Here is a 27247-nt window from a genome sequence, read left to right as displayed (position 1 = left end):
TCACAATAGAACATAGATAACATAATAAATGTTTAAACAGAGAAATTTTACTCTTATCCACTAAATGAGCTCATTTCAAATTTGATGCCTGCTACAGGTCTCAAAAAAGTTGGCACGGGGGCAACAAATGGCTGAAAAAGCAAGAAATTTTGAAAAGATTCAGCTGGGAGAACATCTAGCAAGTAATTAAGTTAATTGATATCAGGTCTGTAACATGATTAGCTATAAAAGGGATGTCTTAGAGAGGTAGAGTCTCTCAGAAGTAAAGATGGGCAGAGCTGTGAAAGAGTGCATAAAAAGATTGTAGAATACTTTAAAAACAATGTTCCTCAACGTCAAAATTGCAAAGGCTTTGCAAATCTCATCATCTACAGTGCATAACATCATCAAAAGATTCAGAGAAACTGGAGAAATCTCTGTGCATAAGGGACAAGGCCGAAGACCTTTATTGGATGCCCGTGGTCTTCGGGCCCTCAGATGACACTGCATCACTCTTCGGCATGATTGTGTCAATGACATTACTAAATAGGCCCAGGAATACTTCCAGAAGCCACTGTCTGTAAACACAATCCACCGTGCCATCTGCAGATGCCAACTAAAGCTCTATCATGCAAAAAGGAAGCCATATGTGAACATGGTTCAGAAGCGCCGTCGTGTCCTGTGGGCCAAGGCTCATTTAAAATGGACTGTTTCAAAGTGGAAAAGTGTTCTATGGTCAGACGAGTCCAAATTTGACATTCTTGTTGGAAATCACGGACACCGTGTCCTCTGGGCTAAAGAGGAGGGAGACCTTCCAGTGTGTTATCAGCGTTCAGTTCAAAAGCCAGCATCTCTGATGGTATGAGGGTGCATAAGTGCATACGGTATGGGCAGCTTGCATGTTTTGGAAGGCACTATGAATGCTGAAAGGTATATAAAGGATTTAGAGCAACATATGCTCCCCTCCTGACAACATCTATTTCAGGGAAGGCCTTGTGTATTACAGCAGGACAATGCAAAACCACATACTGCAGCTATTACCACAGCATGGCTTCGTTGTAAAAGAGTCCGGGTGCTGAATTGGGCGGGTGCTGAAATACGTCAAAGACGACCACGAACTCTTCAGCAGCTGGAAACCTATATCAGGCAAGAATGGGACCAAGTTTCAATACCAAAACTCCAGAAACTCCAGAAACTCATAACCTCGATGCCCAGATGTCTTCACACTGTTTTGAAAAGGAGAGGAGATGCTACACCATGGTAAACATGCCCCCATCCTAACTATTTTGAGACCTGTAGCAGGCATCAAATTTGAAATGAGCTCATTTTGTGCATAAAATTGTAAAATTTCTCAGTTTAAACATTTGTTATGTTATCTATGTTCTATTATGAATAAAATATTGGCTCATGTGATTTGAAAGTCTTTTAGTTTTCATTTTATTCACATTTAAAAAACGTCCCAACATTTCCGGGATTCGGGTTGTAGAATCCAAAGTACAGTACTACAGTAAGTAGGAAAAAACAATTTAAAAAATACATATTTTACAAATATTATTTTACACGTATTGATAATATTTATTTTGAACAGTATACATTGGATCTTTATAAAAATTATTATTTTTAGGATGGTGGTCCCTCACATGAGAACGATCATATATGGGGGTTCTCTGCATCTAAAAGATTGAACTGATTGGGCTGCAAGTTCTCCTCAATCTGTTAGAATTTTGCATTCTCCTTCCTGATAAGTGCTCCAAAAGAAACACCCTCACAACGGGACGCTGCCACTGTATGTTGTTTGGCTGGTAAGATGTATTGGGATTTTGTCAGACATATTAAAGTGTCATGAAACCACTCCTGTTTTAGCCTCGTTGTTTATTCCTCAGAGTTGAAAAAGTCTCAAGAAATGGGCGTGTAAAGCTGTGAAAAAGTGGGAGAGTAGAGGGTGGGAAAAGGGAAGACTGTAAATGTTTTGAAAGGAGGTTGTAACTATACCCACTGTATGTGTATTTACAGCATAGTTTCCCTTACTGCAAACCTGTCTGGATAATTGACAGCTGAGAAGATTTTGAAACTTCACTGTCTCTCTCTCTCTCTCTCTCTCTCTCTCTCTGTGTGTGTGTGTGTGTGTGTGTGTGTGTGTGTGTGTTTTCCTCCTCATCTTTCTTACAGGGAAAGCTAACAGATGGGAATCATTATGGAGAATATGGGGGCTGGTACAAAGCCTGCAAGGTGAACAGGTGAGAAAAACCAGCCGCACTTACCCACAGTTACCTGCAACAAAGCTAGAACAGTTTTCTGCCATTCATTCAGCTGAAACCACTTAAAGGGAAAGCTGAATACGAGAAAGCTGAAAAGTCGGCATGAAACAGAAGCTGCAATAGTCTTTTCTTCCGTATTGTGACGTAAATGGCTTCTGGAACAAGAACAGATGTAAGGTCCGGCTTGATTTTGTCCATGGGAATTTGATTGTGGTTTGCTATTGGTGGATCTCATGTGAGTGACAGGTTGTCCTGCCCTTGCACCAGTAAGCACGTCATCAAAGAAGAGAAGAGATGTCACTGCAAGAGGGAGGGGAAGTTATTTCGATTAAGAATACAAGGACTGTGCAAACACTATGCAAACCTGTAATAATTAAATAATATAGCAACTTTATGCACTTAATTTTAAATATTTTTACCAATGTTTTTTCTGTAGATGATTAATAAATTTGATGACACATTTGAAAGTGAAACTAGTGTGCATGTGTGTGTTTTAATGCACAGCCCCACGGTAAACACCACGTTGAGGAACTTGGGCGCTCTGTACCGTAAACAGGGTAAACTAGAGGCGGCCGAGACCCTAGAGGAGTGTGCCATGAGGTCCCGCAGACAGGTGCAACATCTATAATAATTTTAGTGATGCATGCTGGGAAACACGATGTCTTTGTAACATATGCGTGTGTGTCAGGGAGCGGCAGTGGACCCTCAGAGAGATGGAGACAGGCGGAGGAGCACTGCGTCAATCTCCAGTGTGAAGTACGACTGCAGCAATGAAGGCGGAGAAGAGGGCAGTGTGGAGTGGAATGGGGTGAGTGAATAATATCTTTATCACTTAAAGCTGCTGTAAGTGTACAGAGCCTGTCAGGGAACATGGTGACAGAGAAAATATGAGATGGAAGGAAATTATATTTCAATGTTTAATGCTTGCCCATTTGCTTGCAAAAGCATTGCTTTCCCCTGAGAAACATTGTAATCACTCGCAAAACCGCGTTCCCCCGGAGAAAAATTGCATTTGCTCGCAAAACATTTGTGTTCTCTCGCAAAACTATTGCATTCCCCTGAGAAAAATGTAGTTCTCTCGCAAAACATTTGTTCACTTGCAAAACTATTGCGTTTCCCTGAGAAAAATAGTGTTTGCTTGCAAACGTTCTCTCAAAAAACTATTGTCTGTATTTGTGGAACTAATGGTCACTCTTTGATTTGTTAAACAATCCAGAATGCACTAAACACACTACTTCATAATAGAAAAAAACAACAAATGAATAAAAATATATAATCATAAGCTGACCAATAAATAAATAAATAAATAAACTAGGTGAGTATATAATTCAGCAGCAAAAAGTATGCTAGCCTAATTCTTGAAAAAAAACTTTGCAAAAAAAAAACATTGCGTTTGCTCATAAAACATTTGTGTTCACTTGCAAAACATTTGCATTTGCGTTCACCCGAGGTGGCTTGTCCGCTGGCGAGCTTAAATTCTCATTCCGGGCTCGTGAGGAAGATGAGCTGTCAATCGCAGCATCACAGGGAGGGTTTATGTCTTCCGAGGCAGAGAACTTGACTGGACTTCCACCTTCGGGTGTGATAGCTCAGTCTGAGGCTGACGGCGAGATGGCAGCCATGCTTGCCCGGGCCGGCACGAACATTGGGATTGAGTGGACTTTCTCGCCCTGTCCCGAAAGCTCACAGATGGATGATTGGTTTCTGGGGTCGGAACGCAGCTGTGCATCTCGGTACGACCCCAGGAACCAATCGTCCAGCCCAGGCACCTTTTTCTGCCAGAACACACTTCGCTGGCTCCTCCATCTTTACTACTCAATGCTGCTGGCCAGGCCGCCTCCACCCTGCATGCAATGGCCATCCTGCAAGTCTATCAGACCAAAGCATTGAAAGATCTGCACGAGGGTTATCCTGACCCAGAGGTAATGCAGGAACTGCGTTCGGCAACTGACTGTGCCCTTCAGGCAACAAACGTTATGGTGGAGATGCGGGATGCCAAGAAAGTACACTTTCTTGATGCCCCCATTAACCAGGGTGGCCTTTTCGGTGACACTATTGAGGACTTCACGCAGCAGTTCTCAGCAGTGATAAAGCAGACGGAGGTGATTAAGCACATCTTGCCTCGGCATGGGTCTTCCTCTAGACCACCTAGAGCAAAAGCTCCGCCCCCTGCGAAGGCTGCTCCAGCCTCTCAACAGCTTGGACCGGCAGACAGACCCCAGCGGATTGGTCGCAATGAAGGTGGCACCGCCTGCCCATCAGCAGGCAACTAAGAACCCTCATAAGGCTTCAAAGCATTCCTGAGATGGGTGACCAAGGGAAATAGAGACTGCAGACCTGTTCACCCCGCCCAAGGCAAGGCTTACTCCCATTGTAGGGGGAATGAATTTTACATGGTCAATAAAAGAGCAATTTATTCTTTTCCTGGATCACACACACACACAGTGTTCATGGCCCTCGTTTTCACAACAGCCAGACATCGAGTGTTCGCACCAGAACATTGGTGGATGTGAATATTCCCCCCCTCCCTATGTTCTGTTGCAACAGGTCTGCACAGAGCAGGTAAGTGTTGCACACAGGGTTGCCACTGGAGTTGATGCATAGGAGATCATTTCAGATTTGGCTTCAGGCACAGCACTATGGAACATATTGCGTGGCCATCACGGCGATTTTTCATCATTTATTCTGCCCTTGGTCAGACCTTGCATTTCTACAAGCAGGAGTTCCCCTAGAACAAGTGTCCAGGCATGTCGTTGTCACAACATATGCCTCCAAGACAGGCTGGGGCACTGTATGCAACGGGCACAAAGCCTTGAACAGGGCCCCGACTGCGCTGGCACATCAACTGCCTTGAGTTGTTGGCAGTGCTGTTAGCCCTGAGGCGGTTTCGACTGTCTATTCAGGGCAAGCATGTGTTTTTGAACCAATGACGGCGCGGCGTAGCTGCGCGAGCCTATGGCGATGCAGCGCGCCAAAGCCCGCCAAAATGGGCGGGGCGTCTGGCTATATAAGCGGGAATTTCGCCATAGGATGAAGCGACGACACTGAAGCCGCAGCCTCGTGGCACAGCATAGAACGCAGTACTCGTTCCGTATCTCAGGGAACCGAGGTTACGTTCGTAACCGAGTACGTTCCCTTTCGATACTTCACTCGTATTGCGTGTGGGGAACAAATTCAACCGCGCCGTCCCACGGGAGGGAACGACTGGACTTATTCTTGGACGCCGTAGGGGTCCAGGGGACAAGTGAGAAGGCTGAAGCCGTCAAACCCTTATGTTACACTTGCTAAGCTAGCTCCCTGGGAGTGGCATGATGACAGAGCTCAACAGAGGCCGTCGTATCATACCGAGAGGACCCGAGCATGCAAGGTCGGGACGTCCAAGTTATAAAATCTGACAAAAGTGGACGGCGAGGACCAGCCGGCCGCCTCACAGATGTCTTTGATAGAAATACCACTAGACCAGGCCCACAAGGAGGCCATACCTCTAGTGGAGTGGGCTCTTACTCCGACGGGGCAATCAATGCCCATAGAGGAGTAACATAGAGCAATAGCGTCGACTATCCAACGCGAGAGTCGTTGCTTTGAGACGGGAGACCCTTTGGTGCGGCCACCAAAGCAGACAAAAAGCTGGTCAGATTGCCGAAACGGCTGTGACCGCTCAATGTAGGTCCTCAATGCCCTTACCGGGCAGAGTAATTCCAACTCTCGCTCGTCCAACAAGGGAGGCAGCGCTGAGAGGGAAATGACCTGTGCGGGGTCGAGAGCACTTTAGGGACGTAGCCTTGCCTGGGCTTTAGAATGACCTTCGAGTCATTGGGCCCAAAATCAAAGCATGCAGGGCTCACGGAGAGGGCCTGCAGGTCGCCAACACTCTTGACCGATGCTAGTGCAAGTAGCAGACCGCAGTGGCTCAAAGGGGGGGCCTTTGAGTGCTCTGAGGACCGTGGAAAGGTCTCAAGTGGGAATGGTGAGAGGATATGGGGGGTTCAACCGCCTAGAATGAGGCTGTTCCGGCCCACTGAATGGCCAGCAATTGGAGCGTGAAATGCTGCAATGGCTGCTATGTACACCTTGAGCGTGGAAGGGGTGAGGCCCTCGTCCAGACGCTCCTGGAGGAATGACAGTATCGGGGATACGTCACACTCAATAGGGTCTTCGTTTCGTGCAGAGCACCAGTCAACAAAGTCTGACCACTTCTGGGCATAGAGGCGTCTCGTAGACGGGGCTCTCGCCTGAGAAATGGTATTTACCACGTCCCCGGGGAGGTTTAAAGGCTCCCATCGAGGGACCATAGGTGCAGAGCCCAGAGTTCTGGCTGAGGATGCCAGATTGTCCTGTTCGCCTGAGAGAGGTCCCATCTCAGGGGGATCGGCCATGGGGCTTTCGTGGAAAGCCTGAAAAGCTCAGAGGACCAAACTTGGCTCCTCCAGAGTGGGGCCACCAGGAGGACTCTGTGCTTGTCTTCCCTTCCTCATCTGATGACCTGGGGGATCAGAGCGATCGGGGGAAAAGTGTAAAGAAGGAGGCTGGGCCAGTTGTGGGAAGTCCGAGCTGCAAAACTGGGGAGGCAGAAGCCATCAGCCCTAGCATCCTCTGGAAAAACTTCAGAGGGAAACAGGCTTTGTTCCTGGCAGAAGCCGCGAGCTGCTGAATTGCCAGGGCACGCTCTGGCAAGACTACAGCTCTCATTCGAACTGAGTCGAAAACTGCACCCAGGAACGTAATACGTTGGCTGGGGAGCAGCGAGCTCTTGGTAAAGTTGACCCTGAGTCCTAGGCACTCCAAGTGGCTGAGGAGCACGGATCTGTAATGGTCTAGCTCGGTTCGCGACTGGGCCAGAATGAGCCAGTCATCGAGGTAATTCAGAACCCGGATTCCCATCTCTCTCAGAGGGGAAAGCACCGCGTTCATGCACTTTGTAAAAGTGCGAAGAGCTAGGGACAGCCCGAAGGGAAGGACTGTATATTGGTAAGCCACGCCCTCGAATGCGAATCTCAAGAATCGTCTGTGATGGGGGGCTATCTGGATGTGAAAGTAAGCGTCTTTCAGATCCAGCAAGAAGAACCAGTCCTCAAGGCAAATCTGCGCGAGGATCTGTTTCAACATTAACATCTTGAACTTCCGTCTCATGAGGGAGAGGTTCAGGAGTCTGAGATCTAAGATGGGTCTGAGACCGCCATCTTTCTTGGGGACAAGGAAATAATGGCTATAGAACCCCGATTCGCTCTCTGAAGGGGGAACTATTTCTATGGCTCCTATGAGTCATCACTTCGGCGCAGAGGATATGAGCGTCGTCCGGATTTACCAAAGTGGGAAGCACCCCGCTGAAGCGCGGGGGTCTTCGGGCGAACTGCAGTGAGTAGCCTTGATTTATTATCCCCAACACCCACTTTGACACCCCGGGGATGGCCTGCCAGGCCTCGGTCCGCGTTACAAGGGGTTGAATGACGTCGGATGACAGACCGCTGTGTAGGGGCCTGTGCACTGACGAGTGTGGAAGAGGAAGTTTGCTCTTTTTTTGAAAGTGTAAATTTTTTATAGTGTTCGCCCTAACAACGGCATTTTGCGTGGGCGCAACAGCAGTGGACCCAGGTCGCAGAACAAACACTTTGTCCCCAACACCCTTCTACTGCTGGCTTGAAGAGACCGGCTGGAGAGACTGGGGCGTCGAGAAAGGCCATTTTGTCCATCTCCTTGATCTCTGCCAAATTGAGCCAGAGGTGTCGCTCTAGCACGACCAGGCTGGCCATGGAACGTCCAATGGCCTGGGCTGTGGCTTTCGTGGCGCGCAAGGCCAAATCTGTGGCGCTGCGGAGGTCGCAAAAGGCAGGTGCGTCAATCCCAGACTCGTCCAGGGAACGGGGGAGCTTAGCTGGAGAATGGCCATGGTGTGTAGTGCCGAGGCAGCTTGTCCCGCAGATGAATAAGCTCTGCCAGCCAAGGCAGAGGTAGTTCTGCAGGGCTTAGAAGGAAGGGCTCTTTTGTTTTTCCACCCCTCGGCCGCGGGGGGGCAGAGGTGAGCGGCCACGGCCTCGTCCAGGGGCGGCATGTGCTCATAGCCCTTCTCCTGAGAGCCATCAACTGAAGTGAGAGCTGCAGAAGAGGAAGTGCGTAAGCGGGCCGAGTAGGGAGCGCGCCACGACTTGGTCAGCTCATCGTGAACTTCAGGGAAGAACGGCGCAGAGTGCTGGCGGGGGGCCTGGCGACGTCCCGGCAGGAACCACTCGTCCAGTCTGCTGCGCGTTGGCTCTTCAGGTGGAGCCCACTCGAGATCGAGTTCCTTGACGGCTTTAGAGAGAACGCACAATAACTCGCCGCCCATCCGAGCTCTAGCGTCGATAGGCTCAAGTGACGGCAGGTGGGCGGGGTCTTCAGAATCGCCGGCCCATTCCTCCGTTTCAGAAGCCGCCAGTGACATGGAGTCATCAAGCGGCTCGTCCTCTGATCCGCCGAAAGAGATGAGGTCGCTCGCTTCAGCCGAGGGACGCTGCTCAGGGTGGGAGAATAAGACGGGGGACGGCTCTCTCGTGGGAGAGGGTGAGGCACGCGGGGGCTGAGCCAGCGTGAGCTCACACAACTCCGGGCGCTGAGCCCCTCTGCCCCGATGTCTCTTCCTCGCGGGTTCACGGGAAGAAGACGGGAGGGCGCGAGGGGCGGGGCCGCTTTCATTGAAGAAAGCGATCTGCGAGAGAGGCGAGACTCATGCTCTCGCAGTGAGAGCATGAAGTCCCAGTGAGCGCCGCCTCCGCGTGGGACTTGCCCAGGCAAAAGACGCACTCACTGTGCCCATCGTCGTCATGCAGAGGGGCTCTGCATGTGCCACAGCTGTGGTGTGGCATTTGTATCAATGCCGCCGTCGTGAAAACAGCAATTGTGGGGCTCTTTTAGAGCGGCGAGAACCACTGGAGAAAGCTCTTTTAGCAAGCGGCGTCTAACCGCGGAAATTTGCTTTTTTTTTTTTTTTTAGAAGCGCCGGATGGCGGCAGGAGACGCGCTGATAAGGCGGCCGGAAGCGGCCGGCTCAAGAGCGGTGCTCGACGGTGGCAGTCTGCGAGGGCGCCGGCACTGCAGGCATTCGGCGATCTCAGCTGGTCCGCTGCAGTGTCTCTTCAACGGCGGGAGAGCTCGTTCCAGCAGGTGAAGGCGTTCAGCTCGAAGTTCCAGCGAAGAGAAGCGTCGTCGTCGCTGAAGGAGAGAGATCTGAAATCCGATGGCGAAATGCCCGCTTATATAGCCAGACGCCCCGCCCATTTTGGTGGGCTTTAGTGCGCTGCATTGCCATAGGCTCTCATAGGTCATTGCTTCAAAAAGTTTTCCAGTTTGAACAATGGCCGTGCAGTTACACTGCGCTATTGAAAAAGGCTTCAGCATCGAGGAAAAAGAGCTTTTCCCATACGCAGTACGAGTGAAGTATTGAAAGGGAACCCAGTGTCTTCCCCTGGACGGAGCTGTTCCTTTCTCAATAGAGAAGGAGAACACTTCAAAATGTTAACAACCAGGTGTACTCAGCCTTAAAAACAAAATAAAATCAAAAACAACAACTTCTTTGATCTCTCTTATTTTGTTAAAATTTTGCACATTTTCACAGATTCTGCAAGTGGTTCACATACTTTTTCTTGCAGCTGTACACCTAGGGTGGCTTGAGGGTGAGGGAAAATTATCATGGGATAATTTTAAATTTTAGATGAACTATCCTTTTAACAAAAAAAAAAAAAAAATAGCAGAGTTCACACCACCACTATAACAATAACGTCACAGAGAAACAATATGGTTGGAATCACTTTCAGAGCTTTATTTTCCAGCTGATAAACAATAAAATCATTGACTGCCAATCAGATTCCTTCCTGCTTTAAAAATCATTTAAAGCGTCAGACGACAAAATGCAGTGTGCGCTTAGACTAAACAGAATGATTTTGTGCATTGGTGTAGACACTAATATAGTTAACTTTACAGTTATCTTTATAGTTATGCCACTTTAAAAACTGATATAGCCTGTGGTGGTAAGTGCTGCATTGCAGCCTGTTCAGTCTCCCGTAGTCTCCTGTTGATGTCATATCCTGTGTGACATCAGTGATATGTGACTCACCAGTAGCATTCATTCTCTCCTTTCCCACAAAACCCTGACCACTGACACTATTATTACATTACCAATGTTTTGATGCACAACTATGATCAGCAATTACTGCAAAGCTATTTTTATCCTACCATACAATTAAACATCAGTGATTATAAAATAGAAGTTAAAATTTAAATTGACTGCACATCAAGAAAATGCAACGATCGTATTCCAGAAGTAAAAAAAAGTTTTTTGTGTGTTTGTATCTTAAGCTCACCCCTTTACCACGGTAAAATCACTGTAACAGACATCCTCTCGTTGCTTATTGCTGGTTCAGTCCTTCTTCAGATACTAATAGACTTGAATGTCTTTATACGCCTTTATGGATAGACACACTGCCTTTACTTTTCATTGATTTCCTCCTGATGTTCCTGTCTCATCTGTGCTTTTGTGTTCTTTCTGTCTCTCTCTCTGTCTGTCTCTCTCTCTCTCTCTCTCTCTCTCTCTGCATTAGGCCTAAGCTCTCATCATCTTCCTCTCTCTGCTCTTACAACAAATCAAATTACATCTGCCTGATCTTAATGGATCCCTGTGCTGTTTCCTCTCTGCTGGATGGAGTCCAGCACAGCTTTGCTAGGGCTGATGGGATATCATCTTACATTCCCTGTGTATTCTTAGCCTCTCTTTCCCCCATTCTTCCACCCTCTGGTTACTCGTTTGCTCATTCTTCCCTGTTCTTTGCATTGTCTGTTTTCATGTCTACATTGTTAACTGTATAACACTGATTTATTAACTGTTATATACAACCTCATTGAAACACACCTGTCGGAGTGAATCTCACGAACAGGCCGAAACAAAAGAAAAAAAAATCTATCTATCTAGCTATCTATCTAGCTATCTATCATCATCTATCATCTAGTCTTTACTGTCACTTTTGATCAATTTAATGCATCCTTGCTGAATAAAAATATTAATTTCTTATTAAAAAAGTCTTACAGACTTTTGACCGGTAGTGTAAGATTAGTATTTTTGTACTACATTTCATTCATGATCATTTTATACAGTACTGTCTTATGCTGTATTACATAAATTCTTATTTCTTGCCTTTGATTTTGAAGTGAAATACCTTACTTTGAGATTCACCCAACAGCATTTTATGGTACAGTTACCACATTATTCGAACTAAAATTAACACTTTAAATTACAGTGTCAGTGTAACATGTAGCCTACTGTTATTATGTTACTTATAATAAACTATAGTAATAATAATGAAAATTTATAATTACAAAAAGCTTTACAAATATTCCACAGCGAGTACATATAATTCAGAAGTATTAATCAGTAATATTAAGGGGTTTACAGACAAGTAAATTCACACACAATTCCTTTTAAATTAACTGCTAAATGAGGACCTTACGGAAACAATGTCTATTGTGAAAAGCACTGTATAAATAGACTTGACTTAAATACACTATATAATGAACACTGTAATATAAAGTGCGACTATACAAACTATAGAAGGAAGCAAATATATTCTTTAATACATGTCCTGTTATAAAATGTTATTCAGCAGATATTTTTGTTAATATATACCCAGGTACTTACAGTACAGCCCCACTCTGAGATATATTAACTTTTAATCTGCAATAGCAAAAGGAAAGTATATATAGAAATACAGTGTGGCCCAAAAGCCTGAAACATTCTTTATCAAAGGAATACATTGTTTTGTTTTATTTTATTTTACAAATTGTATTATAAGCATAACAATTGTGATTGGTTAAGCTGGAAACTTAACATGAATTTGAAAATGTCTTAATATTTGGTTTGTCGCTCCTGTTGCTGCAGCAGCACTCAAGCTGACATGAACAAAACCTGCTGATCATGTTGTCCAGCATCACTTGTGAATGTTAAGAAGATGATGTTAAAAATGAACATTCTGTCATCATTTATGTCATTCCGAACCTTTATGACTTTCTTCTATAGAACACAAGTGAAGATATTTTGAAGAATGTTGGTAACCAAACTGTTTTGGTGCCCATAAGAAAGAAAAAACCATATACATTTCTCAAACTATCTATGATTACAGAATTTTCATTTTTGGGTGAACATTATCTTTAAGAAGTTCTATCTTTTATTAGTGACAGATTTTTTATTTAATATCTTTTCTTTAATATCTTTTACATTTATACCTACATTCCCAGATTGTATGGTCTCAAACTTTTGGACCCCACGGTATGTTATAATGCAGATTCCATTTGGTCCCAACACGACATAATGTGTTTGTACTTATACGTAAAATGTGTGTGTGTGTGTGTGTGTGTGTGTGTGTGTGTGTGTGTGTGTGTGTGTGTGTGTGCTTAATTTTGAAGACAGAATTGGATAGGAAAAGTGTTTAGTTGGTTATATGTCAAGTAGGCTAAACTCATTCATTTATAGGCTTTTGTGTTGCCAAAGACATGTGACTCTGAGAAAGGGCAAATGTTCAGTCAAAATCTGCTCAATATGACAACAGTAGAGGCTGTGATTTTTACAATCACATTTTCCTCAGAAAATCGAGTTATTTTTTAATTATCTTTTAATTATTATTTTTTTTGTATTCCATTTGGTTCCGCTAGTGGCATAGAAACTTCATCTTTAAGGGTCTGTTTACACGACACCATTTTCAACTAAAAACTAAAAACTTTTTATGCGTTTTGGCCGTTCATTTACACAACAATGGCGTTTTGGGGACCTGAAAAGTGACATCGCCAACTACTGGCCTGGCATGAATAATACAGCGTTTTTAGTCCTTTTCGTGGATCTGGGTGAACGGGGATCATTTTGACAATGTTGTTGTCTGTATGCGAAAAATGCAAAGGAAAAACTTTTTAGTAAATTGTTGATGTCTAAATTAACCAAAATGTATTTACTGTATGTGTTAACCATTCCCCTTATGCGATACAGCAGATCAGCCAGGTTTCGTGAATTAGTGTGACTGTAGAATTCAAAGCCTCGCTGCAAATTCATGGGATGTTTCGACTGTGTGTGTGTATATATATATATATATATATATGTGGCTCTTTCTGCACAGTGATGTATGTCTTCATTAACCTCATATGACATCTAACCCAATAAAGACATGGAATTAGTGGCCTGGGCTCTCTCTCTCTCTCTCTCTCTCTCCCTCTCTCTCTCTCTCCCTCTCCCTGTGCATAAATGTAAATTATACGTGAATGTTTTATTGGAGCCACTCACCCACACTGTGACCTAGTTTCTGTCACTGGCAGTGGTCACACAGCTGGCATTTGCCTCGGTTTTCTTCACCATGACAGCACAAAGTATGGATTAAAGTAGAAAGAGAAGGGTCATTTCAGGACTCAAGTGCACATGTGCTGTCTAAAACCTTTCGATTTTATCATGATGTTGGATTTAGCATTTCATTAAGGACTGTTTGCATAGCTAATTTCTGCTGGGCAACTCTATAACTCCAATGCGTATCTCAGATTGCATGGATTTAATGCTCAACTCAGTGTATTGGATTTCCACATCAACAATAAAGCAGTAATGCTATAGTTAACCGAGTAAACCCTAGTTGCATAACCGGAGAGTGGTGCAGTAGTGTGTCTGCAAAAACAAACGATTTCTGCCATCTGCTGGGCTCAGAACTACATTGCAGTGATCCAGTTCTTTTCTAATATAATGTACTTTTAACATGTTTACCACTTTACATTGGCGTACAGGCCCCTTCAATGGTGTCTCATTAGATATCATTGCTAGTGATGGATTGGTCAGACTGACAAATCAGCCAAGTTTTGGCCATTTTCAGATTATTAACCAGATATCTACCAAAAATGCTAAAAAAAAAATTTATATCAGCCAAAAAAAGGCTAAAAGTTTGCTAAGCTAGTAGCTGAGTGGTTAAAATAAGAAGCACTTAATTTTACAATCTATAGCTTTGTTAATTTACTGTATCAGTGTACATAACATAATATAAAAGACAATAATTGTCATATTTACAAAGTTAAATGTTAAGTAAGCGAATTCTGGGAAATGCTGTTGAAAGTGGATTGACCAAGCGCCACAACACACATAGCCAGTCAGCAGTAGGGGGCGTATCCACTCATGATGGGGGAGGAGAGAGAGTGAGCGAGAGGGAGATTTGAAGAAAGACTGTAGAAAGAGAGATGGCTGAGAGACATTAAAAAAAAGAAAAGCTCAGAGGAATATCATTAGAAAAAGAAGGGTTATGATCAGGCAAGAGCTTTAGGACCCTCGTTAATATTATAAAAGCTTTTCAGCGCTGGAGAAACCTAAGCGGGAAGGCCTGAAAATGGACACAGAGGTTGCATTGTTTCTGCTCCATACGTGAGTAAAATTAGTTTTGAGTGTGTGCCGCTGGTAACTAACAAGCAACTCTTGCTTGTATATACTCTTGTGTACTGTATGTTCATTTTTTGTTTATCCTTGTCATTCGTTCTTCATCTTCTCTTTATTTTTCGCAAAGCATTATTTTGCTCCGCTTCAGCTGTGATAAAGAGGTTGATTTCAAATATTAGCAGTGAGCCTGTCCAAATACCCATACTTCCGTTCTAAGTGTGTAAGACTTTCCCAGGTCTGAAAAATGGCAAAGCACTGTACACATCTCTAATACCACTTCAGAGATGTCCTTCATCGTGTTCAGGAACTTATTTTCCCCCATTTTTACGTCATGTCTAGGAAAACTTTCCAGTGTAAGTTTAATTAATTTAATATTATTTGTTTGTAAAGTGCACATTTTATTGGTGCAGAGACTGCAGAGATTATATGTGGTTTGTAAAATGTTTGGAAATGAAGCATTAAAAGCAGACAGTGATTAAGTGTGTCCCACTGTCACGTTTTTAGTTTGCTTTTGATCTGTTTCCCTGTTCTGTTCATGTATGTGTTTGTTTTTCTTTGGTCACGTCTTCCTTTGTTCAGTTTTTTCCACCACTCTTTTGTTGTCATAGTTACTGATTTATTAGTGTCTTTAGTTCAGGTGTGTCTTGTTAATTTAGTCTCGTTAACCCCTTGTTTGCTGTGTATTTAAGCCTTCAGTTTCAGTCCAGTCTTTGTCTTGTATTGTTTATGTTTCATGGTGTTTGTAGTTTAAGTTCCTGGTGATTTTCCCTGTTCAGATTTCTCCATTAAATTTTCTTGAAGATATCTCCTTCGTCATGCGTTTGAATACTACAACACCCTACCGTGACAGAATACAGGACCCCAAACAGAAAAAGATGAGCCTGGCTGAGGACCGCCTGTGGGGACTGAGGCAGAGTGGTCGTTCTTTGGAGAGGTATGTGGAGGAGTTTCTCGAGCTCTCCCATCGGGTGAGCTGGCCTGACGCTTCTCTCATTGTGTGTTTTTGTATGGGACTGGATAGGGATACCATTCGGTATAGCGAACCTGCTTGTTATTTCTCCCTAGTCGAGTCTATTAATCTTATTCTCTATTTAAACGGTTCTAATTTTGAAGTTGAGGAAGTTAAAGAAAAGTATCTGCCTCATCCAGCTCCATCGAAGACACACATAGCGTCGGCAGCTCACCCTAAGCCGGTTCCCTCCACATACCCCTCCAATGGATCCATCCATTTCTGTCCTCTGGCACTTCCCCAAGTCCTCAGTCCAGTGATTAAGATGGCCGCCATCCATGAGCCTCGTCCCAAGATGGCGACCATCCATGAGCCTCGTCCCAAGATGGAGCCCACAAGCCGGCTCCAGAGCCCGCTCCAGCCCACGCGCCCGCTCCAGAGCCCGCTCCAGCCCACGCGCCCGCTCCAGAGCCCGCTCCAGCCCACGCGCCCGCTCCAGAGCCCGCTCCAGCCCACGAGCCCGCTCCAGCCCACGAGCCCGCTCCAGCCCACGCGCCCGCTCCAGAGCCCGCTCCAGCCCACGAGCCCGCTCCAGAGCCTGCTCCAGAGCCCGCTCCAGCCCACGAGCCCGCTCCAGAGTCCGCTCCAGCCCACGAGCCCGCTGCAGGTTCCGCTCCAGCCCGCGAGGCCACTCCAGGTTACGCTCCAGCCCCTGAGGCCGCTCCAGCCCCTGAGGCCGCTCCAGCCCACGAGCCCGCTCCAGCCCACGAGCCCGCTCCAGCCCACGAGCCCGCTCCAGCCCACGAGCCCGCTCCAGAGCCCGCTTCAGCCCACGAGCGGATTGCTCCAGAGCCCGCTCCAGCCCACGAGCAGACTGCTCCAGAGCCCGCTCCAGCCCACGAGCCCGCTCTAGCCCACGAGGCCACTCCAGGTTCCGCTCCAGCCCCTGAGCCCGCTCCAGAGCCCGCTCCAGCCCACGAGCGGACTGCTCCAGAGCCCGCTCCAGCCCACGAGCGGACTGCTCCAGGTTCCGCTCCAGCCCAGATACTCGTAGCTCCGCCCAAGAAAATTTGCGGGAGGGCTATCTGTCTATGGCCAAGGAGGCTGTCCCTGAGCTGCCCGCGCCACCATGGCCCCCCGAGCTGCCCGCGCCGCCATGGCCCCCCGAGCTGCCCGCGCCTCCCTGGGCCCCAGAACTGCCCGCACCTGCCTGGATCCCTGTACCACCGGTACCGCCCTGGAGGCTTCCCATCCTTGCCTAAGAAACTCTTAGTCAGCCTCCAGGGTGCCCACCCTCCCACCCCTTGGACTTTTGTGTTCCACGCCCTCCTCCCGAGCCCCCGCCCACTCTCCTCTGTTGGACCATCTTATACGGCGCGAGGATGCGCCTTTTTGGGAGTGGGCGTACTGTCACAGTTTTAGTTTGCTTTTGATCTGTTTCCCTGTTCTGTTCATGTATAAGTTTGTTTCTTTGGTCACATGTCTTCCTTTGCTCAGTTTTTCCCGCCACTCTTTTATTGTCATAGTTACTGATTTATTAGTGTCTTTAGTTTAGGTGTATCTTGTTAATTTAGTCTCGTTAACCCCTTGTTTGCTGTGTATTTAAGCCTTCAGTTTCAGTCCAGTCTTTGTCCTGTATTGTTTGTTTCATGGTGTTTGTAGTTTAAGTTCCTGGTGATTTTCCCTGTTCCTTGTTCAGATTTCCCCATTAAACTTTCTTGAAGATATCTCCTTCGTTATGCGTTTGAATACTACAACACCCTACCGTGACACCCACTGAGTAAACAATTTTTTTTTTTTTTTTTTTTATAAACACTTGTGGTCTTCATGCCCACTTGAACACTTTGGCCAAACTCTGGAAATATGTCATATAAGTAGACAAGTGATCAAGTGCAGAAACTGCAAGTGTGGCTATTTAGACAGATTCAATATTTCTCAGAAATTGCTTACTGCTCCTTTAAGAGCATTCAGTATTTCTTTAACTAATGTTAGCGTTGCTGTTCTTCCTGTACTTTGAAGTCATCATGAAATCAAAATTGACCCTATTTACTTTATTAGCACATATTACTAGTCTTGTGGTGAACAATTAATCCGTTCAAGTTAATGCACAGGAAAAAAAATGTTTATCCTGGTAATCTTTAATCAAGTCTGAAAAGTTAATTCCGGTCTGGAATGCCGTTCTTTCTCTGATGACATCAGTTTCGACGGCTTGGGTTGAAAACGCTTAAACCTCTCCCCTTCAACCGTTAGTCTGCTATGAGCGAGAGATGGAGAGGAGGAGCGCTAAAGTAAAACCCCACCCTCTATTAAATATTCCGTTTCACTTGGAAATACGTCACAACACTGGAGAAAAGTCGTTTGGAACTTCCGGTTCACAGGGACTTTAAGGTGTTAGACGCTGCACTGCCATCTATTGGTGAGGATCAGCATGATAGTATCTTAGCTTTGTGTAAATTACACTGATACTAGTGAGTTTTAGAGAGTGGTCAACATAATTAATTCCATTTTCTGTCCAACAACAAAAGAACAAATGTATGGGGGGCTTGATTTTGTTCACGGGGAATTGATTGGATGGGTGTGGTTTGCTATTGGTGGATCTCATGTGAATGACAGTTTGTTCCGCCCTCGTACCAGTAAACACATCATCAGAAAAGAAGAGATGTTACTGCAAGAGGGAGGGGGAGTTATTTTGATTAAATATTACGAGGCATATGAATTTAAAAAAATAATAATGACGTGTGCACGGATAAATCATTTATAATAAATATTGCAGTATTCCATGAAATTTTTTTAAAAACCTCCATGCTGTGTAATAAATTATATGATGTACATAGTTTTCATACAAAATATAACAAAGGATTTAACATAACATTGTGTGTGTGTTCAGGATGGATCTCTCAGGAGAAGCGGCTCTTTCGGTAAACTCAGGGAAGTCCTGCGCAGAAGCAGCGAGATGCTGGTGAAGAAAATCCAAGGAACTATGCCACCTGAACCTCGCAACACAAAGTGAGACACACAAATACAGTGATTAATGAATGTTATATTGTTCCAGTGATGACCTTTAAACATCATGTTTACAGCCGGAATCCGTCACTCAGATTATAGTCGCTTAACATTCTTTGCACATTAAAACCACATTCTTAACGTCATATGAACAAACTGAGTATCTTTAGAAAGATTAAAGGCTCCAGTTTCGATAATTGACCACTGTTTATGATAAAACTTGGTTGCAGTGACAGTAATTTCTTAATTTATGTCAGGAGTGCAAAATAATAAATCGTTAACTGATATTTTGAATAGAATAAAAACACACTCATATTCAGTCACCTCTGCTGCGGTTTATTTGCGTTCACACAGCTCCTCTGAACAGTGTCCATTAGGGCTTTTAGTCCAAAAGTGCGCATATTTGGAGAAATATTGATTTATTCTCACGTTTGCAAAATATTTCTTCATACAGAATATCATTTCTTTTTATTTCGCACTGAATTATGCAATCTGAAGAGTTAAAACAGGGTACAGAGCGATGTCTGTCTGCTTTGTTCCGGTGTTACAATTTAACTTTTACTGTGTTAAGTTACCATGTTGACCTTAGGCCACATGTGAAAGTTTGGCCGCAGATTCATCAATTCTGAAAGCCTGTGCAATACTTCCTTTACAATTAAATTTTGCACTACATGATACTGGTATTATTGAAAAGATTAAAAAAGGGATTTCATTACTTGTAATGGTAAAAGTTTGTTAACAAAAATGACAATAAATTACTTGTTACGAGGCTTGAATTGCATCAAAAAAAAGCAGTCAACTTAATGCTAAAGTGTCTTATCTCGATGAGCTATTACATAGCGACAGAATGTATGAGGTTATTGATGTACAAATCATTCAGAAGTCTTCTTTGTTTCATTATTTACCGTAGCCGGGAGGGACATGTTCGGTTCACTTAGTTTTGTTGTGGCCACAACATATTAACTCGTAGAACGTGATTATTTGTCGTGGCCATGAGATATTAATTTGTGGGAATGTCATATTAACTTGTGGAAATGTGATAATAAGTCATGGCCATGCAATGTAAAGTTTTTTGACGCAGTTCGAGTCCTGCAACAATTATGATTTTTTGAGCATTTTTGTTAAACAAACTTTTGCCATTACAAGTAATGAAATCCCTTGTTTTTTAATCTTTATAATAAAACCAGCATCATGTAATGCAAAGGTTTAATTGTAATGAACATATTACACAGGCTTTCGGAATTGACGAATCTGCGGCCGATCCTTCACATGGAGTAAGGTCACATCTTAACACAGTAACCAGTTAAACCGTAACACGGGGTTTTGTGTGTGAGTTATGACTCAGTGAGTGCTGATTCCATCTAGGGCTGTCAATCATCTTACATGGAATAATTCCTGCCTTCTGCATGACCACGTCCTGTGTAAACTTCTTCCTTTACAGCGTGAAAAACAAAGCCAAAGAAAAGTTTCTACACGTTAGGAATGAAGAGAATAAACACACGATTATGATAGTATATGATTTGTGTGATTTTCATGCGATTTGAGATATTTTCATATGAATAAAGAATGTTTACAGTATGCATGCTAAGCAGGTGTAGCAATTAGCTCCATATAAAATGCTAAATATAACATATTTCAACAACATTATATGAACAAAATCCATATTAGATCGCAATCGGAAGTTATTACAAACACTCGATGGTGGTTTAAAGTGAGTTTTGAGTAAAAGCGTAATATTAATCTTTTAAATTGTGTTATGTAGCTCTAATGCACCTGCTGTATCTATATCTACACATAAGGGCTCAATTCACATAAGGTCCCAAGAATATGTTTTTTTTTTTTTTTTTTTAGAAAGACTTCAGGTAATAGGTGTTTTAACAATTCTGTGATGAAAGTGGCGTGGATGGGCTAATAATGAAGGCTGAATAAAAACAAAAGTATAATGATAAAAGAATAATGAAGATTATTAGATTATCTCATACCAGCAGAGGTGCTAATATTCGTTGAGAGAGAACAATAGAATCGTGAATGCGGCAGTTCTCCGTAGCAGACGTTAGAGGGCAGGGGAGTTATAGGGGCCATAAATCATTTTATTAGCATTTTTATTGGCCTTCTCTAAAAATACACATGACATGGTCTTAGAAACTGTTCAATAAAATGCATAGTTTTAGAGATATCATCCTCAAATTTTAAATAAAACATGACCACACTTGTGGATTCACCTTAATTGTGGTTATAAGTTGTTATATAATATTTACATAATATTTTTTATATATTTGAAAATTATATTCTTAATACTTTTATTTTTGTTTTTTTATGTTTGAGATTATATATCTTCATATTAATAACAACTGTTATTGAACTTGTAGAACTGAAAACTCTTGAACTTTAAACTCCTGATTATGTGTCTATCCAGAATGATTTATGAACAGCAACCATTTAATTTTGGGTGTGTCATTTATGCCCCACTTGCCAGACTGGGGGTTGCATGGTAAGGGGTTAAGGGTTAAATGCAATGACTAAATTATTTTTCATCCCACACAGTATGAAGAGAGCTGCGTCCCTCGGTTACCTGAACAGTAATGGAGATGATGACGACTCTTTTCAGGTGAGATCATTTAGGGAGGTTCCCAGGTAATATAAAATATGTTCTAGGAATGTTTTGCTAACGTTCCTATTAAGAAACGTTATTTCTGAATGTTTTCTGAATGTTCAAAACATCAATTTTTTAAAATGTTTTAAAAAGGCTTTTTCTTGGTTATGTGAACGTTAAGGAAACATTCTATTTTATCATTCTTCAAACACAATGGGAACATTACTTTTGAATGTTCTCTGAACGTTCTGAAACAAGTAGAAACATTTAAAAAACATTACTAAAACGTTTCAGAAAAAATACTAAATGAACGTATATGAATAATGGTTTTGTGCTTACGTTTTTAGAACATTATTAAAAACCAGATAACTCTGAATGACCGTTTTGTTAGTGTTACTGGAAGAATGTTTATTAATAACTTTAAGATAACCTTGCCAGAACATTCTGAGATCATTTCATCATTTGAGATCAACACAATCCCATGGAAATTCATAACTAATTTGCATTTTGGTGAATTGGTGGCTAATTCGTATGAATTTGTTCAATCTGCTTATGCCCCAGGGATGGGTACGTTTTGGGGTTGACCTTCATGCTTACTTATTTGCTAATAATCATTCGTATTTGCATAATTCACATTTTACGAATTCATACGAAATTGCCTTGTAACATAGTTACATTTTCCTGTGAGATCAGGCTGGATAGATGTGTGAGCTCTGGAATTAATTCGATTTGTTTTAAAGGAGATTAAGTAATATTGATTTGTTGGTTGTCTCGCCACAGGGTTCGGGGGCAGTGAGGACACTGAGAAACAGCAGACCTCTGAGCTCAAGCACAGTGGAGCTGTACAAAAGCACAGACCAATGAAAAATACATATGTTCTCTGACCCATTTCTCACTAGATTTGTATAAGTTGGAAGCTTTGGTTCATGTGCTTTTAATCATGAACGTTTTTGGCTTTTCATTTTGCATTCTCTCACACACTCACATATATCATGCATGTTTCACTTTCTTCAAGGAATAGTTCATCCTTAAATGAAACTCATCATGTACTCACTCTCATGTGAACCACAAATTTAACTATGTTCACACAGCTCTTTTCCATACAGTATAAGTGAATAGAGATGGGTGCTGCCAAACTCCAAAAACAATAAAAAAAAAGCTCCATAAAAGTAGCCTATACAACTTGAGCACTGAAGTCATACTGTATAGACCAAATTGCATGTCTTCTCTGAGGGTGAAGAAGTTAATTGATAATCTTTCCCTCTGCTGCTGCTCCAAAATCTACTGAATATGCGGTAGCTTGTGTGGAATAAGAGTATATTGTACGAGTCGTAAGCACTACTTATATGGTGCCTTTTAGCATTGTGACAAAGACACAAATGAAATAAACAGTACTTTAAGTTGTTCAGGTAGCTCTATCTAGTATTCAGGTACAAAATACTACAGAAATTGAATAATGAAATGTAAAAATAAAACATTGCATAGACTGTATGAATTAAATATAGAATGATTTTTGGTAAAGAATGATGTTATATCTCACAATTCGTACTTTTTTCTCGCAATTGCGAGTTTACATCTCGCCATTCTGACTTTTTCTTGCAATTGCGAGTTTATATCAAAATTCTGACTTTTTCTCACAATTACGAGTTTATCTCACAATTCTACGGAGCTCCGCACATGACATGCAGGAAAAAAATAGGATAAACCGTGCGCACGCTTTACTAATTCGTTCCCTCGATTTATAAACCATGCACACGATTTACTAATTCCTAAATCGTGAACACGATTTAGCAAATCGAGGGAACGAATTAGTAAATTGTGCGCATGGTTTATAAATCAAGGGAACGATCACAATTCTGACTTTTTTCTTGCAATTATGAGTTTAAATCTTACAATTCAGACTGTTTTTACTCACAATTAATTGGGTTTAATATGAGTTTACATCTTACAATTCTGACTTTTTCTTGCAGTTGTGAGTTTATATCACAATTCTGTCTTTTTCTCACAATTACGAGTTTACATCACATTCTGACTTTTTTCTCGCAACTGCAAGCTTATATCTCACAATTCTGACTTTTTTCTTGCAATTATGAGTTTAAATCTTACAATTCGGACTGTTTTTTCTCACAGTTGTGAGTTTATATCACAATTTTGACTTTTCACAATTACAAGTTTACATCTCGTGATTCAAACTTTTTTCCTTGCAATTACGAGTGTAAATCCCACAATTCTGACTTTTTTCTCGCAATTACAATTTTGATTACTGGAAAAGGATATCATGATTGGAAAGATCGAGGGTACAAGGTGCAGAGGAAGACCACCAATGAGATGGATCTCCGATTACAAAGACAACAGGATGAACCGTGGAGGCTCTCATCAGACTAGCAAAAAACCGAATCCTTTTTAATTCTTTAGTCTATCAAGTCACCAAGATTCGAATCCGAGCTGACGGGACATAACAACAACAATATCCCACAATTAAATTTTTCTTTTAACTGTGAGATATAAATTCATAAATGCAAGAAAAAAGTCAGAATTGTGTCACAGTTCCATGCAACCTTCCATAATCGATAGGCACTTTATATTATTTCCACGATATATATCATAACACCACTCAGCCCTAGATGAAGCTGAGTAAATGATGACAGAATTGTAATTTTTTGGGTGAACTAACCCTTTAAACTTTCTTAAAATCTATAACAACTGCCTAAATATTACTTGCAAAATGTAATATTTTATGCTGAAAACACTGGAGTGTAATGGCTGCTATATGGGAGGCTTTGTGTACAGTTTTGAATTATGTAATGAGTGATTTTAACCCTAGTGGGAAAGACCAGAAATCCACCTGGCTCATTCTCTCAGGTATTCAATATCCTTTGACACATATTTAGCAGTGAAATTTGACCTCCCATGACAAAAAACCCTAAAAGAAACCCAGTGCACGAGCATTGTTCAAACAGAGCGCCATAGAGGTGTTATGTTCCTCCTGACCTGATTCATCAGTCATGCATGTCAGTCATTTACTTCAGTTGCTCATTCATTATGTTATGAATATGTCCTAATTTATAGGTAGTGCCTCTGTGTCTGTAACTGCCTGTGTAACGTATTGTTTTTTTTTACTGTGCAAGTTTCAAAAGCCAACACCTTGTCATTTTTTCAAATTTAAATTGCAAATCAAATTTTGAATATATATGGAATCTGTATATATGGAATTTGAATATATGGAACATACTTTTATTGGTTTGTTATTTGTACTACAAAAACCATGTGCGAGCTTTACAGTTCACATGTGTTATTGAACAGCCAGTTTCATTGTTAAAGACGACTTGGTTATCCTGTCTAAAATTTCCAATCATTTCATGCTCCAGTGTCCACGGACTTCTCAGGGCTCTGGCTGCTGAGATTTGTTGGTATAAACATCTAAATTTGATTTGAGAGTCAATTGCTGGGCAAAATCTTGATGCTTCGACTGTCTGATTTGGTTTAATTGAAATAAAAAAGTTTTAGTGAAATCATGCAACATGCTTTTCATTTTGTTATGTCAATGCTTGATTTTCCTCAGATTATTGAAAATATCCTTGTTACTGTAAATATCTGACTTTTACTAAGACAGAAATAAGTAATAATAAGTGTGAATGCTCCTGTTTAAAAGAGAGAGAGAGAGAGAGAGAGAGAGAGAGAGAGAGAGCATGAGAATCACATTGCTTCAGGACAATGGATCCGGATGTGCTAAAATGCTAACTCGTTTCCAGAGTTGTGACCAAATAACGCACTACACACTATGCACAAATACTATGCACTATGTACTCAACCGTGTAGTCCACATGTGTCAAACTGCTGGAAGTTTCTAGACCTTGATTAGTTGTATTGGGTGTGTTTAATTAGGGTTGGAGTCCAACTCTGCAGGACAGTGGCCCTGTTTGACCAAAGACTTTAGATATGCAAAGACGGTGCACTCGTATTATGGGAGAAAGTGCAACACCCAATATGGCAGAATAAGTCCCGCCTTCTAAATAAAAGAGCCAGCTGCCATTTGGAAGTCATTGCGTCACAGCAGCTGCCATTAGAAGCTCCAGCTTTCGAGCCTGAAAGCTTTTTTTAATGCTATTTGAGCATAAGAAACCAGATTTATGAGACAGTTGTTGTCAGATTTCATTGATGATTTAAAATATGAAATTTGATCGTAAGCTTGGTGAACAGCTTTGGAGAATTTGATGTTTCCCCATTCAAAGGGATAGGAGCTGTACTTGCATGATTAAAATAGCTGCCTGAGAGGTGTTTCAAAGATGGCTGCCGAGTGAAATGACTTGCCTGAAAGGGACTTTGGTTTGACATCCCAGGTGTAGAGTATGAATTTTATATGGTTATTTTGTCATTCAACATCAGAGTCTAATTGCCCCTCCCTCTCCACTACATAATTAAAGGGTTAGTTCACCCAAAAATGAAATTTCTGTCATTAAGTACTCACCCTCATGTCGTCCCAAACCCGTAAGACCTTCATTTGTCTTCGGAACACAAATTAAGATATCTTTGATGAAATCCGAGGGTATCTGATCCACGCGGCAGCAACGACATTGCACCTTTTGAGGTCCAGAAAGGTACTAAAGACGTTGTTAAAACCATCGACGTGACTGCAGTGGTTCAAAATTATTCAACAAATTCGTCTGTCCTCTGTCATACTGCTACGCTATTTTCATTGCAGAGCTGCAGTGTTTACATCCGAACGGCGGCTCAGTATTGGCCAGCTCTGGTCACGTGAGCAGCACGACGTATGCGTGTGATGCTGACGCAGGAGCCGGCCAATGCTGAGCCCGCGTTCAGACAAAAACACCTGAAGCTCTGCAACGAAAATAGCGTAGCAGTATGACAGAGCACAGACAAATTTGTTGAATAAAGTTGTTATTTTGGGGGGGGTTTGCGCACAAAAAGTATTCTTGTCGCTTCATAATATTAAGGTTGATCCACTCCAGTCACGTCGATGGTTTTAACAATGTCTTTAGTAGATCTCTGGACCTCAAATGTGCAATGTCGTTGCTGCCTATGCGTGGATCAGATACCGTCGGATTTCATCAAAAATATCTTAATCTTACGGGTTTGGGATGACATGAGGGCGAGTAATTAATCACAGAAATTTCATTTTTGGGTGAAATAACCCTTTAAAGCTGTGACCGAAGTGTAGAGTTTTTTGGTTAATTAATGCCGGCATGAAATGAAAGTTGCAACAGTCTTTTCTTCCCTATTGTGACGTATATCCTAGTGAAACGGCGTCTGGAACAAGAATGAATGTAGGGTGATTTTGTCCATGGAGAATTGATTGCTATTAGTGGATCTCGTGTGAGTGATAGCTTGCCCCGCCCTTGACCTAGTAAACACATCATCAGAGAAGAGGTGAGAGAGGAAGAGGAAGTTATTTTGATTCGAGATTACGAGGCATGTGAATAAAAAAAATATATATATGATGTGCACGGATTTATAATAAATACTGCAATATTACATAAAGCAAGAATTGTCAATTTTGATTTTATGGTGACTTTAAGTGCATCATTTGGGTATTTAAAGCACACTTTTTCTTTTTCAAATTTTCAGTGTGAACACACTACTCAAGGTGATGATAAACGGGGCAAATTTGCCTAGCGATGTTGCTTGGGCACTTTCCCATTGAGAACAAATTTGGATCGGAAGTATCCAGATATAAATTTGTTTCCCATTCTCAATGGGAAAGTGCCCAAGCAGCATCGCTTGGCAAAATTGCTTGGCAGCATTGCTCAAAAAGTTGCACCTTCACTATATAAAAAACAGCATAGTGCATAAGTATGCGAATTGGGACACACAGTGGGCTTTGGCCTACAAAATTACGTCATCCCTGCATCAGCCACACACCCCTCTCTCTAAAATCCTGCCTACATGTCAACCAACCCAATGTCAGAAATCACAAACTCACATGTTTGACAGGTAGAGAGTGTTTCCAATTGGCTAAAAAGTGGGGGCCGCTCCTTCAACGTTTTTTTCAGTTTAGTGCTGGCACAGAGATTGTGTGATCTTTTGTCACAACA

General features: G+C 42.5%; 1 protein-coding gene across 3 annotated transcripts in view; it reads left to right on the top strand.

The window, feature by feature from the left end:
- The window catches only part of klc4 (kinesin light chain 4), a 49390-nt gene extending 24681 nt beyond the window's left edge, over positions 1 to 24709 (top strand). The window contains exons 11-16 of one of the 3 annotated variants that reach the window (XM_051910034.1): positions 2149 to 2216; positions 2742 to 2850; positions 2926 to 3045; positions 18486 to 18604; positions 21146 to 21209; positions 21975 to 24709. In XM_051910034.1, coding sequence (XP_051765994.1) covers positions 2149 to 2216; positions 2742 to 2850; positions 2926 to 3045; positions 18486 to 18604; positions 21146 to 21209; positions 21975 to 22058 — 564 coding nt within the window. In that variant the 3' untranslated portion in view covers positions 22059 to 24709. Of the gene's footprint in view, positions 1 to 2148; positions 2217 to 2741; positions 2851 to 2925; positions 3046 to 9204; positions 9432 to 10807; positions 13430 to 18485; positions 18605 to 21145; positions 21210 to 21974 lie in introns of those variants that run through there. The other 2 variants (XM_051910036.1, XM_051910035.1) reach the window with 2 other exon arrangements.
- The last annotated feature ends 2538 nt before the right edge of the window (positions 24710 to 27247 follow it).

Source organism: Ctenopharyngodon idella, chromosome 10 (assembly GCF_019924925.1).
Source record: "Ctenopharyngodon idella isolate HZGC_01 chromosome 10, HZGC01, whole genome shotgun sequence".
In the NCBI taxonomy this organism is placed as follows: domain Eukaryota; kingdom Metazoa; phylum Chordata; class Actinopteri; order Cypriniformes; family Xenocyprididae; genus Ctenopharyngodon; species Ctenopharyngodon idella.
This window is presented reverse-complemented; position numbering and strand designations above follow the sequence as displayed.